General features: G+C 35.9%; 1 protein-coding gene across 14 annotated transcripts in view; it reads left to right on the top strand.

Moving 5' to 3' along the window:
* PHF20L1 (PHD finger protein 20 like 1) overlaps positions 1-15,825 on the top strand; it is a 54,493-nt gene that overhangs the window by 31,083 nt on the left and 7,585 nt on the right. For 9 of the 14 annotated variants that reach the window (XM_083827081.1, XM_083827085.1, XM_083827084.1 and 6 more), the window contains 6 exons: positions 6,337-6,555; positions 6,748-6,804; positions 8,156-8,260; positions 12,078-12,242; positions 12,674-12,855; positions 14,782-14,881. In XM_083827081.1, coding sequence (XP_083683207.1) covers positions 6,337-6,555; positions 6,748-6,804; positions 8,156-8,260; positions 12,078-12,242; positions 12,674-12,855; positions 14,782-14,881 — 828 coding nt within the window. The remainder of the gene's footprint in view (positions 1-6,336; positions 6,556-6,747; positions 6,805-8,155; positions 8,261-12,077; positions 12,243-12,673; positions 12,856-14,781; positions 14,882-15,825) is intronic. The other 5 variants (XM_083827082.1, XM_083827092.1, XM_083827091.1 and 2 more) reach the window with 1 other exon arrangement.

Here is a 15,825-nt window from a genome sequence, read left to right as displayed (position 1 = left end):
AAGAAATAAATCATAACAACTTTGTGTTAAGCTGCCAGTGTAGCTGACTCTAGGTCAGTGAAACATCTTGTTCAATGTATGCCCCTTCTTGGGTGTCTGCCCATTGACTCTGTGTAAGATGGTTGCTTTCCTGAGTTCCAGCATAGCTCCTTAACCCGATGCGGAAAAGGCTGAGTAGGATTCTTGGATCAATATTGTGTAGATTAAAGTAGGTGATTATAAATATCCCTTCTCTCTCTCTCTTTCAAACAACAAAATCTATTAATCTCTTAAACTAATTTGTCAAAATGAGCGCTATGGGAATTTCTAATGAACTGCTTTAAAAACTTTTTAAATCTTTAAAGCTATAAAAAAAAAATGCTAGTTAATTTCTCAAGTTAAACCCTGTGACAATCTTGGTGTGCTTTTGACATACTGTATAGTGGTAGAATCATGAGTTCCTGCGAAAATTACTTCTGCAAAAGTCTTTTTAATCTCATGCCTTTGGCTAGTAGGAGAAATGCTTCTGGTGGATGTATAATTGGCCGCTCATACAAGATCGTAAAAGAAACCAACCACTTCCAACTACTATCTTTGTCATTTATAAGAACTCACTTCAGTTACTAGGAATTTAACTTCTGGGTATTTTTTTTCCTGACATGTTTTTTGGATCATTTAGTGCATAGTTAGTAATAGTGATTGGCATTTATTTTGTTACTAGCATGGGACTGACTTGGGAATGGAGTAGTTTGGTTTTAAACCCCGTTTCTCTTCTGCATCAATGAGTATCCTCTACCAGTTGATTCATTGGGCAGTGTCTTAGTCTTGGCCACAGCTGAGTCTAACCAAAGAAATAACATTTAATTTGTTGCCACCTTCATTTATGGCTCAAAACTTTGTGATATGCCCATATACTTTATGTTGGTGAAAAATCATGCCCTGACACAGCTTCTGGTAGTATTAATAGAGTCTAGAGTTGGAAAACGGAAGCACTTGCAACATGTGCTGGAGGGATACAGTTTGTCCTATTTCTATGTAATTTTCAAAGTCATAAGCTCTCAAGAAATTGATTTCCCAGCTACCTCTTTGTCTTCTAGACAGAGCTATATTTTTTCCAAATTTTTTTTTTGAGTTTTTCTCCATGCAGTAGGACTTTGTCTTGAGCTTTCACATGGACTTCATATTCTGTCCAAATGTTTAAAAGCTTTGAAAAGTATAGAAGCCAGCAGCCACTTGAGCAGTGTGATCTTTGTGGGTTGAAAGGTTTACATAAGCAATTAGTATCTTGAATTCAGAGTTTTTACAGAAAGTTCTGGAGATCAGATACAGAAGGTAATTCTAGAGGTACTACTGACAGAAGCAGTTCATATTTATTTAGAGTTCATCTTGGGCTTCTAGCCTCGGTGAAACCCATTTCTCTAATATCCTTCTCTTTTCAGAGAAAGATGAAAACAAATGTAGCTTTTATGTTCGGGTTTGAAACTGCTGAAGTTAAACTTTACACTGTTGAATGGTTCTCAATTCATGTTACTTAAGCACATGATTACACTAATTTCTTTCCTGCTTCAAGAGAGTGGATAGAGTCTACCCTGCTTATCACTTCTTTTCCATTTCCAATGAACCTCTTTAAGCTATGGCACCTGTAGCCTTTAAGCAATCTAATATGTAAAGGAGAAATTTCCCAAAGCTTTCATTTATCATTCCAGGCGATGCTTCAAAGTACTGAGCAAAGTTCATTTGAATAATGCAAGAACATCTGCCTGCATAAGTGTAATTTAATGTATTGCATTGTTTAGCCATATATATTGTGACTATACAGTTTGAGAACTCTGGTGTAAAATCCAATTTATTCTGTAATTATCTATTTTTCTTGGTTTTTAAGATGAAAGAACTATTTTAAATCTGTCCTTTTACGGTGTTTATACTGTTTATATTTTATTGAAGCAGTCTGGACAGATTTAGTTTTCTAGATTTTGCCAGTGGTGTCGAATTTGCAAACTGTGTTTAAGTTGGACCTGCTGTCTTTTGTAATCATTGAAGTAAATAACGATAGTTAGTTTCAGAAATTACGGAGGTAAGTATTTACCCTGAAATAGCCTGTTATGATAACTGACCCTGCTGAGCATAGCTGTAAGGAGGTACAGTTTAGACCCAGAAATGTAATCTGTGACTTTGGAATTTCAGAAATCTGAAGGGCTATCAGCTGGGCAAACTGAAGAAAAAGAAAATTACCTTATCAAAAATAATAGGGAGGGAAGAGATGAGATATGCTGAAATACAGAAACAGAAGTGGAAACTCATAGTATTAACCTGTAGATTCCTTCACGAAGTCATTGCTCAAAATGAAGAGCTTGCCATTTCACAAAGGCAACGCAAAAGCACCGATCAATTCCTGCAGTCTTTAGGTTACGTGACAGTGCTGTGTTCTTCAGTAGCTGATATGCTACTGTTTAATTTTTGAACCGAGGTACTGCACTGGCTAAAATAGTATATGGATCCACTTGTGATTGCCTACTAGTGTGCATATACAATTAAGAATCCTTTCTTTTCATTTGTCAGTCTGCTAGCTAACTGTAGCTAACTCGCTTTTTTGTCTTAGTCTTTTGTAGACCTTCTGTTCGCAGTCAGTCTGTATGGAAGCAAAACACTGTGGCATTCCAGTTCTGACTAGATGAAGTTCAGATCATTTTACAGTTGACACTTTTCTTTAAATTCATTATAATATTTTTTTGTACCTCTGTGCCCTTTGTATTAGTTCACCTATTACATACTAAGCAAACATAATTTAAAAAAGCAATCTGGATTTCAATTTTTACATTGAAGAAAAATTGTTACATCAATACAACAGTACGAATATAACAATGTTGTTGTTATCTGTTACCCCTTGTCGTAGCTCAGGCTAGATGACTTTGCTCTCAGGGTAGCATTAGGTTAACTGTATTGGAAAAATTCACCACTCCCGTCCGCCCCGCCCCCCCCCAAAAAATCACTATACTGTTGCATAGTTTTATTAATATGTTCACTGCAGTAGGAACAAGAAGGTACAGATATGTATGATTTTCAGAAAAAGGTGTCACTTTTTAATTAAAAACTCTTGCCAGTGTTCTTGGTTACGCTGCTTTTAAGAAGCACCTAGTGATCTAGACCTCTTGTTACAAGCACTGTTTGTTTTATTCCAAATATCCACTGTCAGTCAGTTTTGCTCCGTAGTTTGGACTTCTGCCATTCTCGCTGCCCTGAAGTTCCCAGCTGGTTCTGTGGGGTAGGGTTCTGTGGGGTAGCTGTGTGAAGGCAAGAACGCTTACATCCTCATCCTTCCCAGAGGGATTGCTTTCTGCAGGGTTTTGTATTATCTATTGTATTATTTAAAGTGTAGTTTGATGTCAGCTTCAGCATCCTATGCGCTGGAAGTTCAAAACATGAAACTGCCTGTGATGGAACCATGAATTATGCTGGCCATGGTATGATTTCAGTCGCACATTAATGCAGATGTTGGTATTTCTGTTTCTAGGAAAGTTGAAAGATCACAAGCCACACAGTGGAATATCATGCAACAAAATAAGTTGCTTCACATAGGTGTAATTTATTTTAATTTGCTGGACTGGCAAAAGCAGCACCGCTAAGCACTTGTGTGCTGCTGCGTTTGTACCACTGCGTTCTGTTCTCTGCCTGCGCTCGCTAGCGAGGCTTGTGCTGCTTTTACTATGCTAGCCTAGGAGAAGTAGCATCGGAGGCGTGTTGAAAAGCAAACTAGAAATAGCTGTGGTTTGCAGTTCTTCTTCATCTGAAATCAGTCTTTTTGTGATCTTGGAGCAACGACATAATCATTAGTTTGGCGAGTGTCATCTCCAAGTATCTGTCTCCCTGCTGTTAATTGCAGACCTCCCACGCTTCACTTGCGTGGGAGGTGCCTGACTAGACTCCTGAACAGGGATAAAATGGCAATTAAAAATAACAGTTAAAAAATATATGGTAACATCTCCAGCAGGGACTTTTAAAAATATAAATACGTATTTGCCATGTTGTGTTTGTTACTTGCCCTTCAGACTATGATTGTCTTTATTATTTATAAGGCATAATAATTACATGGTTAAAAATGAGTTTGCAAACCTTTAACATTTCGTTAGGATTTGGAAATTAGGAATTCTCAACCTATAATGATTTCTGTAGTATTAGTATAAGTAAAAGACGAGAATAATGTAGCCACGTATGCAGGCATAATAGTAATTTCGCTTTTCAGGCAACTATAGGAAGGCAGTTTAGAGAGCTGTGTTATCGAGGTGGATATTTGTGTGACTAGCAGATTTCTGCCCATCGTGAATGTTCCCTCAAACAGTTATTTAATTACTAGCTGACTACTTTCTCAGACATGTCTGAGCTGAAAATTGAGATACTAAAATTTGTGGCTAGTAATATCAGAGCATGTTTGATTTTCTGAGATCAGGATTTCTTTTCAGTAATGAAAGTTAAATACTAAATTATTCAAAATATACAATCTGGCACTAAATTTTCCCTTGAAATTGTTCAGAGGGAGCTGAGCTGAACTTTTCATCAAAATAACAGTGACCTAATCAAGTTATGTTCATTTGGGCGATCCTTTTGTGTCGCCTTCAGAAAGGAGACCAGACGGTGATAGCATCATGATGTGGGGAAGTGCCACTTCTGTCTTTTACTGAGGTGCTAAAATATATTCACTAGTGACAGGTGGCAAACCAGTTCAGTCCTGCAAGAGAGAGAAATGCTTACTAGGAAACCAAAGGAAGAAATACTTGGTACAGTGTTTTGTGTATGCCACTGAGTTAAGTGCCTTGGGAATAGAGAAAGACAAAGCTTAGGTGGTAGACCAGGCTAAAAAGGATTATGGTCTCATGTGAGATGGTCGGTTGAAGCTACTGGACAGGCTCAGGTAGTAGTCCTGCAGCTCATGTCTTATCTTCAAAGACAGCACGCAATTGAGCAGCTGCTTTTGGCTGCTTGCTAGATTGCATAGCATAGTGAAGTCTTGCCTCTTACAGCTGGCAACATCTGGCATTTAAAAATGCTGTGTGGTCTGATTTTGCTTGCTATTGCTTTTGCTCCTCCTGCAACTTTCTCCCTCTGTGGAATTTTGACTGTTTTCCTGGGGAGGCTGCATAGGAGCTGGAGTAAGTTTCATGTGAAGTGTAAGACCAATTGGGTTTGTTTGTCCAAATCTGGAAAGCAGCTTTTTGGAGCCACCACCAAGCTGTTAACTACCTTTTCCCACGGAATTATAACTGATGAATTTACTAAGTTATTTTTAACAATGTTTGTTTAAATGCTTTTTTTTTTTCACCAAATATTTTTTGTTTGTTTGTTTTTTAAATAAGGCAGTTTAGAAAACTCAGTGAACCTATCAGATCAGCTTTGTATTTCACCTGGCTTAACATCCTGACTACTAGCATGTCTCCTTCGGGATTTTTTTTTTTTGGGGGGGAGGGGGGAGATTAAGCCCCTTAAGACTTTGGAGAGCTGTGTTTTTGTACAGCATTGTCCTCAAATATTCTCAGTGTCCTGATGAAGATTAGGCTTTCCTAATTATGGTTAGATGAGACTTAACACTCTCACAATATTGATGAACACAGCAATACAGAGGTTTTTGCAATATCAGTAATGTTCTTTACAACTAACATTTGTTTTAGATTTATCTGAAAATTACATTATCCTATTAGATTATAAATATCAGCAATGAAATTCTAATTATAGAGCTTTATTTTACTAAGTTTATTTTCTCATTTGCATCTACAGAGGTAAAGAAACTGCCACCTAAATATCTTGCACTAATCAGTAAACCTTGCAATAAGAATTGTCACTATATGATTCTGATTTCCAGCATAGTAATTTGCATGTAATTCAAATATGTATCAAAAGCATGAAAGACTAAATAATTTAAATATTACTAGAGTCAATGAAAAATGCAATAAACCAAAGTGTAAATGCATAGTGCTAAAAATGTTTGAGAACATACATTCTCTGTTCACATAATGGACCAGTAACTTAAATAGTGTTGATAATATTAGTACTTTTACCCTTAGCGTTGGCATGGGTTTCTATTACAGTGGAATGAAAGGAAACAAAAAGGCTTAAAAATAGCAGCAAAAGTATGTTTTAAGCAATAAAAATAGTTGAAAAGTGAATGCAAGTGTCGAAGTAGACAAAGAAACCTGTGGCATGTATCGTCTTGTATATAAGACTATGGTCTAGGCATTCACATGCAGTAATTACGTGTTTAGTGTGATGATATTATTACCAATACATGATGTTTCAGTGATCTGACCCAGCCAGTGATCTGGCTGCAATCCTTACCGAATGCCTAGTAATCTGTCTTCTTGTTTTCAGCACCCTCGTCCCATGTACATGCCTTACATCTGGAAATGCCTTTAACCAGTAGTCTAAAGTTACCCAAAGGGAGTAGTAAAAAAAAGAGGTCTTCCACATCAGTGAGCTCTGAAGGGACAGAGATACAGTACTCTGTGCCCATAAAGGAGAAAAGTTTTGAGAGTCTGAAGGAGAAAATATTAAAGAACGTGATTGAGAAGGACAAGCATTCAGAAGTTGGTAAACTACAATGCTTTTTGTTTCCAGTGCTTTAGAGACTAAAAGTAACTGTAAAGTGACATTTAAAACATTGTATTGCTTGTATGTGTCTTATTTTATACCAGTAGAGCTGTTTACTGTCTAATGACTTTTACAAGAAAGTAGGTCATCAGCCAGACATCGCACTAATGTCTCATGTTCTTAAACTTGCAGGTGCGGTGAGAATAGAAAGAAAAGGAAAACTGGAAGAGAAGAGTTCCACAACATATGGTATGTACAAAGCAGTAATATTTTTATGGAAAAAGGAAAAGTCTTTGCTTTATGTCTCTGAAGTATAGGTGTAACAGTGTAAAACATTTCTAGGGTCCAGCTTAATGTCTTTTAATCTTAAAAGATTAAAATTTAGATCTTAAAAGTTAAAAAAAAAAGTTTAGATCTTAAAAGCCATTTTTATATATATGACAAGTTTATAGTAAAGGTATAACTGCAAAAGAGGAAAATTAAAGTTCCTGTAACAAGGATTTGGATAGTACCCGTGGGAGGCCCAAGACAAAACTTTTTTTTCAGTTGAATTAGCGATACTGCATTTATTTCCTTGTATTGACTGCTGAGAAGAGGGAAAAAAATAAGTGTTACTAACAAAACATTTGTTAATTCTTGAAAGAAAATCAGAAGGAAGGGGACTTTTGTTTGCCCTGGTTTAAAAAATTATGGTTATAGACATACAAGAATTCACATGTGAATTTGCCTTGGGTTTTCCAGGTGGGGAAAAACTGTGCTTTTGTACTCCACAAGAAGATAAGACTCAATATATGTTTAGGAAATAATCCTTAAACACTGATTTAAATCTTATGTTTTCCATAACAAGTCAATTTCCTCATTACTTACCTTGCTGCTGGTTGCTTATAAAATAATTATGGCGTGACAGTGCTGTGGGATACCTTTTCTCTGGGGACAATTAATAGGATAGATAGAATTTTTCTAAAACGAAGTAGTTATCTTCATGCATATGTCAACAGTGCTTGTAAGTGAACTGCAGCGTAAAAAACGTACCTTAAGGTAAAAGCCTAAGGTAAACCTTAGGTAACCTTAAGGTAAAAAACATACCTTAAATTTAAGTCAGAATCAGTTTTCTATGAGGGTGCCTCTGTGCAATAGAAAGTGCTGACAGCATCAGCAGTTCTGAGTTTTGTGACACTGAAATTTCCTTTAAATGTGTTTCACCCTTACAGAAAGCAATTTAAGATGACATTATCTTTTTGTTTGGAATCTTGCACTTCTGAAAGCTTTCTCTCATGCCCAAACCTTTTTGTCATAAACTGTAAGTTAAATAGCTGTTATAGACTGTTTAAATAACACCACCTATTTCATGTGCTTTGTTGTACCTTCTTCTGCTCTGGTATCTGATGTGGAAATACTTAAAGTTGTTGAGAGAGACTGTGTTATTTGAACTGTTCTACCATCAGCTAATAAGAGACACACCCAGCATATCAAGAAATTAATCGAATTGTGAATCTTGCTAGGATTAGCTTGAATTTATATGTCATGTTTATGGTAAGACAAATGAAGCAAGTATTTTGGAGTGGCACTGCTGTTTTGAAATGTTCAATTTTTACTTTAGGTAAGAAGAAAGAAAAGGAAAAGGAGAAAAAAGAGAAAAAGGAGAAAGATCATAAATCAAAACAGAAAAAGAAGAAGAAAAAAAAGAAGAAATCTAAACAGCACGGTGAGTTCAATCTGCATTTTTTGAAAGTGAGCCAAACCACTTGGCGTATTTTGGGGATAAGATATTAAAATTTGTTTCTCAACAATATAAATATAAAATTTATAAATTTCAATTAATAGATTTTGGCCTTAATGTTGAAAGGACATGAGTCTATGGCTTCATTTCTGTATTTATGGCCTGTCGTCTCTATGCGATAGGCGTAGACTTCTCATAGACATTTGTTCTTGAAAGGATATGCAGATGATAATGCTTTTGCTTTTAGTCTCGTTAGACTCTTCATTTGAAGCTCTGTAAAATCTTTATCTTGTTTGGACGTTGCAGTTATTCCAGTATTCAGCCTGTTGCAGTCTGTTCTTAATAATGAATCCGTAACAGTTTCTACATTTAAAAAGTACAATTTTTTTTGGTAGTAAAAACCAAATCTTTTAGACATCTTTTTTTTTCTCCTTGGTTGAGAGGGAAAACCTCTCATGGGTGAGAGGAAAACACCTCTGTGGGTGTTTTCCTTGAAACACCCATAAGAATGAGGTTAAAAGTTTTGATACCATCCCTTCTGTAACTGTCCTTGGTGTGATTCTTGTGGAAAAACTGGACAATTTTTCTTATTTAAAAAAAAAAAAGTGATCCTGCTGACAAGTATTGTCTCTTTTATCACATTTCTTTCCCTTCTTGTATTTTATTCCTGTTTTCTTTCCCTCTTCTGGTTCTTTTCATCTCCCATAAAATCTTTTGCATTTTAGTGCAGCCTCGGTTGCAGAATTATGACAACGTAAATAACTGCATGGGCAAATGCAGGCTCATTCTGTCTTCTAGCCGAAGATTAAACTTTATTTTTTGTTCTATATCTGTTTGCCTCAAAAAGTGTTTCAGGACTTAAACTACTTGTTTTTCTCTCTCCTGTTCTCTCTGTTTTGTTTTTTTTTAACATCTTTATTCAAAAATGTAGATTTACTGTGCTTATCCAGTTGGCTCTACTTTTGTGTACCTTGAGAGGGTTTTGCTAGATATCAGTTGAAACTTTGATTTAAAATTCTTAAAATATGAGAAGGTGAAAATTGAAAACCTATTAAATGGATTTTTCCATAAACTTTTCCCCAAAAGCATGTAGAAGAATCTTAGGCATTAACAGGAGCTTCTGACCACAGACTAAAAAGATGGTTTACCAATCTCTAGAGTGATTAAATGTTTTATCTAAAACGTGTACTGTAATGCAGTACTTGAACTATAGTAATCTAAGCTTCAAATACTTTACCATCTTGGTATTGGAGTAACATAATTTTCAACTATAAACTTCGGTTGCTTATTTTACCTGAATACTATTGGGGATTCCTTTACCTACGCTCGAAAAGTATCTAAGTATTTTCAAAAAGATTCTAGGAAAATCTAGGTATGCAAAAGTCAAAGGGGGGTAAAAAAAAATCCAACACCTTATCAGTTCTGTCTATTTCATCTGTGGCTATTACAACATGGCAAATTAAGTCAATGCTTTCCACAGGCTCCATTTTTAGAAAATACTCAAAAGCAATGTGTCAGTACCTTGTATAAGTCAATATCCGTAGGAGCACTCTTAATAAAGTTTGATAAGAGTAAGAAAAATGTTTTATGCTCTTCTATCTTTTGAGTATATGGCAGACTGAGTGTTGGTATAAAAGTGTTTGGAAAGCAAACTTGCATAAAAGTAAGGAAAATAATGCTTCAAGCATTAGACAGGTGTTTGGAACACAAGTGGTTTAATAGTCAGCTACCAAGTGAAGATACAGATCTGAACTGTGTTTAAAACTACAAATACATTTTCTGTAGCTGAAGAACTCTTGCATAGTATTGCCCCGAAACTTCTGTTTCACATATTTCCAAAAAAAGGTAAGCAGAGCAGTCCTCTGACATTTTTGGTGTTGAATACTGGAATTAAGGTGAATCAACAGAAAAAAAAATGTAGTATACAATATAAAATGTTTGAGGAGTTGGTCAGACTGATTTTACCCCAGTGAGCATGTGATACTTTGCAGTTTTGCAAAGGGCTGTGCTTGAGATACTCCTCAGCTTCCCCCTGTCTGAGGGTATGTGTGTTTCTTTGGTTCCATACAGTTCCAACACACAGTGGTTTCTGAAAACCTTATTGATTCAAACTGATTGAGATAAAGTACCTCTTGCAAATTTAAATCAGAGCCATTGTCCGCAGTATTGTTCTTTTGTTTTACCATCTTGAGGTTGTAAGGTTTTTGTTTGTTTATTTCTCTCTCTTTATTGCTTTGGCTAATTTGTCGTGATACTTAAAAGCTTAACAAAGGTACCATGATTAGGTTTCAGCTTTTAGGGGCCATATCCAATGCTTGTAAATATTAAGAGAAAACTATGTACCTCCCAGTCTCCCAACAAACAGATCTTAAATCCAGATGCAGAAGCAGTGTGAATAGAACTTCAGCATTTTCTCCTGTGCAAATTTATCTCATGAAAAACTGTTTCAAGCAATCCAGAGGCATTCTGTCTGGATTTTTTCACTGAGAGAAAAAGAAAAATGCTTTGGCAGGTCCTGACTCTAGTGTCTGACCCTGAAAAAGCTCACTGAAAAATGATCTGTCAAAAGAAGCAATATTTTCTTTCTCCAGAACTAACTTACCCTACTTTCATGGTATGGGCAGAAAAAGTGTGTGAGGCATGCTCCGTGCCTTTCAAGTCAAAATGAGGCATTTAGGGGAAGAAGACAGTGGGGGCACATTATATGCTTCAGATGAGTATTGTGCAGGTCTAAAAAAAAGAAAACAAACTTTTTTTTTCTCTTAGTATACACATGACTTATGCTGCTGTACAGAAAGTGATGGCACATTGAAAACTGCATATTAATTCTGTCATGTTTTAATAACTAGCTATAGCTGAAGTAGTCAGGACTGCTTATTTTTTTTGTTTTCTTTTGTATACCCAGCATTTTCTATTGTCTCTTTGCAAATACTTACATGCCTTTTCAGTCACACTCATTCATATAAAGCCTGTGGAAAGTAGGTAACTTCCTCTTGTTTCAGTGAAGTTGATAGCAATACAACATAATCAATGAGTGGGTTAGAAGACCATATTTTCAGATCTGTTCCTGACTCCGCAATGCTTAAGGAAATGTGATAGTGTGGTTTTGACAGAGGAAAAAATATTAACAGTGGCTTAATGGAAAGTATTTAGGAGAGCAGCAGATTGTGGAACTCATTGCTAGAACACAGGTGGTAGCAGTAGTGCTTCTACAGAACGATGAAGATGCAGAAATATGACCATTTGTATTCAAAGTTTTAAGAGGAGTAGATGGATAGCTACTCTTACTTACCGCTGGACTTACCTGGGTGCTTTCTTCAGTTACTGTGATTAAGAACATAAGAAACATTCCTTGAGACTGTTACAAAATAGGCTGTGTGTTAGAGAAAAATAGATCGTGCTGCTTCTGGCCACCAGCGAGAGGCAAGGCTGCTGCAGCGCCTTGTCCCCAAATCCAACCGGTAGCAAGGCTGAAAATGGATTACCACTGGGTACAAGCACATGGAGTTTTCACACGAACACATACAACCAACAGCCTCATCCAGCTCCCCTCTCTGGTTGAGCAGGATGGAGGTCTGCAAGTGAGAATATATAAATATACATTATGGTTCATTATGGTTCTTACTGGAAATTTCTGGAAAAACTGTCTTGAAAAGCATTTGCCATTTCATGTTCAGTTTTGTCATCTAATACCTCAGTGTTGATGCTCTTTACGTCTGAACGTAATATTGTTTTCTTATGTTTTTTTTTCATTTGTCACAAATTTTTGTACCATCAGCTAATCCTGTTGTTAACTTTTCAGATTATTCGGATTATGAAGATAGTTCTGTTGAGTTCTTGGACAGGTGCTCTTCTCCATTAACGCGGTCCTCAGGAAGCTCTTTGACTTTGCGCAGCATGTTCTCAGAGAAGAATACATCGTACCAGTATCCAAGAGCTATCTTGTCTGTTGACCTTAGTGGAGAAAGTAGGTTGGCTGAGCGGAAACTTTCAGTTTGTAGGTTTAGTTTCTTAGGAAACATAATAAATAAATAAATAGATTTTATCTATAAAATTTTTCGATTTTTTTAAGCATCTTAAGTTTTTGATTGTAGCTATAAATATGGTGGCTAATTTATGCTTCATCTATTTAAATCAAAATGTTTGCACTCCTCAAGCTGTTCTGCATTGTGCTTGCTTTAGTTAAAGATTGCTACTCTGCTTCTGATGCAATCACATTGCATTTAAAGGCATTTTGCAGAGGTCATCAAGAAATCATAAAATACCAGCAGTTCATTTGAGGGTGACTTTTTTGGTATATATAGGTTAAGACTTTTAATTGATAGAAGAATAGTTTTTTTTTAAATGCATATTTTTGCACTCACAATTTCACATTTGTTTTTTTTTTTTTTTTACTAGATCTTTCAGATGTTGAGTTCCTGGATGATTCCTCTACAGAGAGTTTGTTACTTAGTGGTGATGAATACAATCAGGATTTTGATTCAACTAACTTTGAAGAGTCTCAGGATGAAGATGATGCTCTCAATGAAATAGTTAGATGCATTTGTGAACTGGATGAAGAAAATGGCTTTATGATTCAGGTAAAGAAATTGAGGGGGTATATTTTTGACGTGAAGTTTGTGCTTGGGAAGATACCCTTCTAAGGTGTTGGAGACCGAAGTTAAGTAGAGAGTTGTAAATAGAAATATTTTGTTATTATTAGTTATTTCTGTGTTGTGCACTTCATGTGATTCTCTCCAGTGTATGCAGAATTTTTTCTCTGGGATGGGTTTCCTCTAACAATTTGATATGTAGAACAGGTTTGTAAGGAAAGGTAATCTTTTTGCATATAGACAGTTGATAAAGTTGGAAGAATGTATGCTTTTCCACACACAAATGATAGTTTTCTGTCTATAGACAGTTCCAATTATACCAGCACTTCTGGTTTGGTCCTTGCGCTTCACACTATATTATTTGTAGACACCACTCTACTCGCTGTAAATTTACCTCAGCTCTATCCAAGGTTGGTGAATCTTGGTATAGATCTCTGCCTTACGGATGTTAATATTGTTAGTATCTTTGTCTTGTGATGCACGTGCTTCATCGTTAGAGTAGCAGTTCTCAAACAAGAAATGACTAGCTCATTTTAGAAGCTGCTAAGAGTTTAAATATTATTTGGAATAGGGCAAAATAGGAGAAAACTTGCCATTTGAAGAATACATGGTGTCAGCTGCTGACAGATTGCAGCTGCTGCTGCTTATGTATTTGTACTGCAGTGAAAGAAGCATCTTTCATCTAGTAACAAATAATTTAAAGTCATTGTCTCAAGGAATGTGTGTGATAAGATCAGATGCAAGCAAAAGCGAGGAAGAAGTCAGTTGTCAATAACTTTAAAAAGTTGATGAACTTCTGTGGTTTTTGGACTCAGAGGACAGGTTGGTATTCAGCTATCAATGTGGTACAGTTTCTGTTGAAAATACGGAGCCTTTTTAATTGAGATTTGAAGGAAGCAAGAATTGGCTGCCTGGTTAATGGACTTGTAGTCTTTTGGAAAAGAAAGAAAGATCTGAAAAACAAGTACACAAACTGTCCCTGGGAACGCATTACTGAAATGCAGTGGTGTGTTGGAAGAATTCCGCAACGATAATAACATGGAAAAAATGGACTGATGTAGAAATTCTTGGAGAGAGGAGAGGAAACTGTGGCTATAGTGGTATGACAAGAGGAAAGGCAGCTTCAGTGTTCTGAATATGTTGATGTTCAAAATGCATGTCAAAACAGAGGAGAGATTTTCAGTAGTAAAACAGCAGATATTTAGAAAATAGGCAAGCACTGAGCTGAGAAAGGAGGAAAATGTACTTACAAGTGGTAGTTTCCTGCCCATTTCTGAAGTCCATTGACAGCCTAAAGTTGATCACTTACCTCCTCTTCATGCATTGCCTCATTGAGAGCAATCAGTTTACTGTTTCTAGGCCTTCATGTCTTACCACTTCTCTTTTGCTCTCCTGTTCTCTTATTTCTCCTCTTTCATTTTCTCTTCATTTTCTTTTTCTTTTAGATTTTCCATTGGTGCGATATTAAAAACACATCTTTCTAGCGCACTGGAGAGATGCTTTGTAAATATAAATAATTAAACTGAAGAGTTTTCTACTTTTCACTGTTATGCTGTAATGTATTACATTATCTTTCTACTTTACTGTAATATTATACTCCTGTCTTATGTTTTGCTACTAAATATTTAGGTGCTAAATTGTTATAATGTTGTAATAAAATGCTATTAAATATTGCGTCTTCATTTTTTTCTCCAGTCTGGAATTTGTGGTTGAGGTAATTTTCAGAACTAAAGCTACTTCTTAGCTTGATGTCTTTGCCTACCCAAACACAAATCGCCCAAATAAAATTATTTTACTCTTGTCAGCTATTTAAGTTAAACTGCCCTTTGAGTTGTGATGATACAAGAGAGAGCTTCTGATTTTTGAATCTGCTTATCTTAGTTTTAGTTTTCGCTTTTGTTTTTCTGATGTCAGTGTGAAGAGTGCTTGTGTTGGCAGCACAGTGTATGCATGGGATTGTTAGAGGACAGCATTCCAGAGCAGTACATCTGTTATATCTGCAGAGACCCACCAGGTATGAGTAAACCTCCTTTATCTGCATCTGTCTGCTTGGGATTTTTAGGCAGATATATGTATGTTGCTTAAATTGTTAAAGTTCTGTCTGTTTTGCGTTTATATGTTACAGTTCTTTGGGGAGAGACTTGCCCTGAGCAGAGACTTACTTTCCTGTCAGTAATGTCTTGTTCAGCTATGCTAAATCTTCTATGTGATTTAAATTACCATAACTTCAGTTGTTGAAACTTAATGCCCCCAAGCCTTTAATGTCATTATACTCTAAAAAGTCTTTGTAAACTAAACATCCTTGTTCAGTAACCTGTTTTCCATATACTTGGAATCACATCTGTTCATTTAGATATCCTTTTAGAGAAAAAGGACTTACTACCACATTACACTGGAATATACTGTGGATGTCATTTCATATTAATTGTGATTTCATAGTCTTTGTCTTTGCCAAGAATAGTGTAACTAAAGGTGGAATTGAATATGTAAAGTCTTTGCCAAAACCTAGCACTTATGTTAAACAATAGTGTACAAACAGCACATCTTGAATTTAAGATTATTAGGATAATTTTGAAACAGAAAAAAAATTGAGAACTCCATTTACTTATGAACCGAATATATTTGATTAGAAAGCTGTTGATGTTAAATAGTTGTTTCCATAAGCCCCTTTTTCCTACCGGTTGTTTGAAGGAAAACCATATGATTTGGAAAGTTTTTAATATTTGTCAACGGTTGATACAAATTCATGTATGTCTTCTGGTGATTTATCTAACAGTTAGCTGTTTCAAGAGGGCCATGAGACCACAACTCCAAATTTACTTTCATTCTGAATTTAGGAAGTTAAATCTAATGCCTGTATGTAAAATTATAAAATAAGGTTTCTTTAATTATTTTGAGAAGCAAATTTAGAAATTAGCTAGAGCTGGACAGATGTGACTTTTTCGATTTGTCCCAATC

The sequence above is a fragment of the Anser anser genome (assembly GCF_964211835.1).
Source record: "Anser anser genome assembly, chromosome: 2".
Lineage (NCBI taxonomy): Eukaryota > Metazoa > Chordata > Aves > Anseriformes > Anatidae > Anser > Anser anser.
This window is presented reverse-complemented; position numbering and strand designations above follow the sequence as displayed.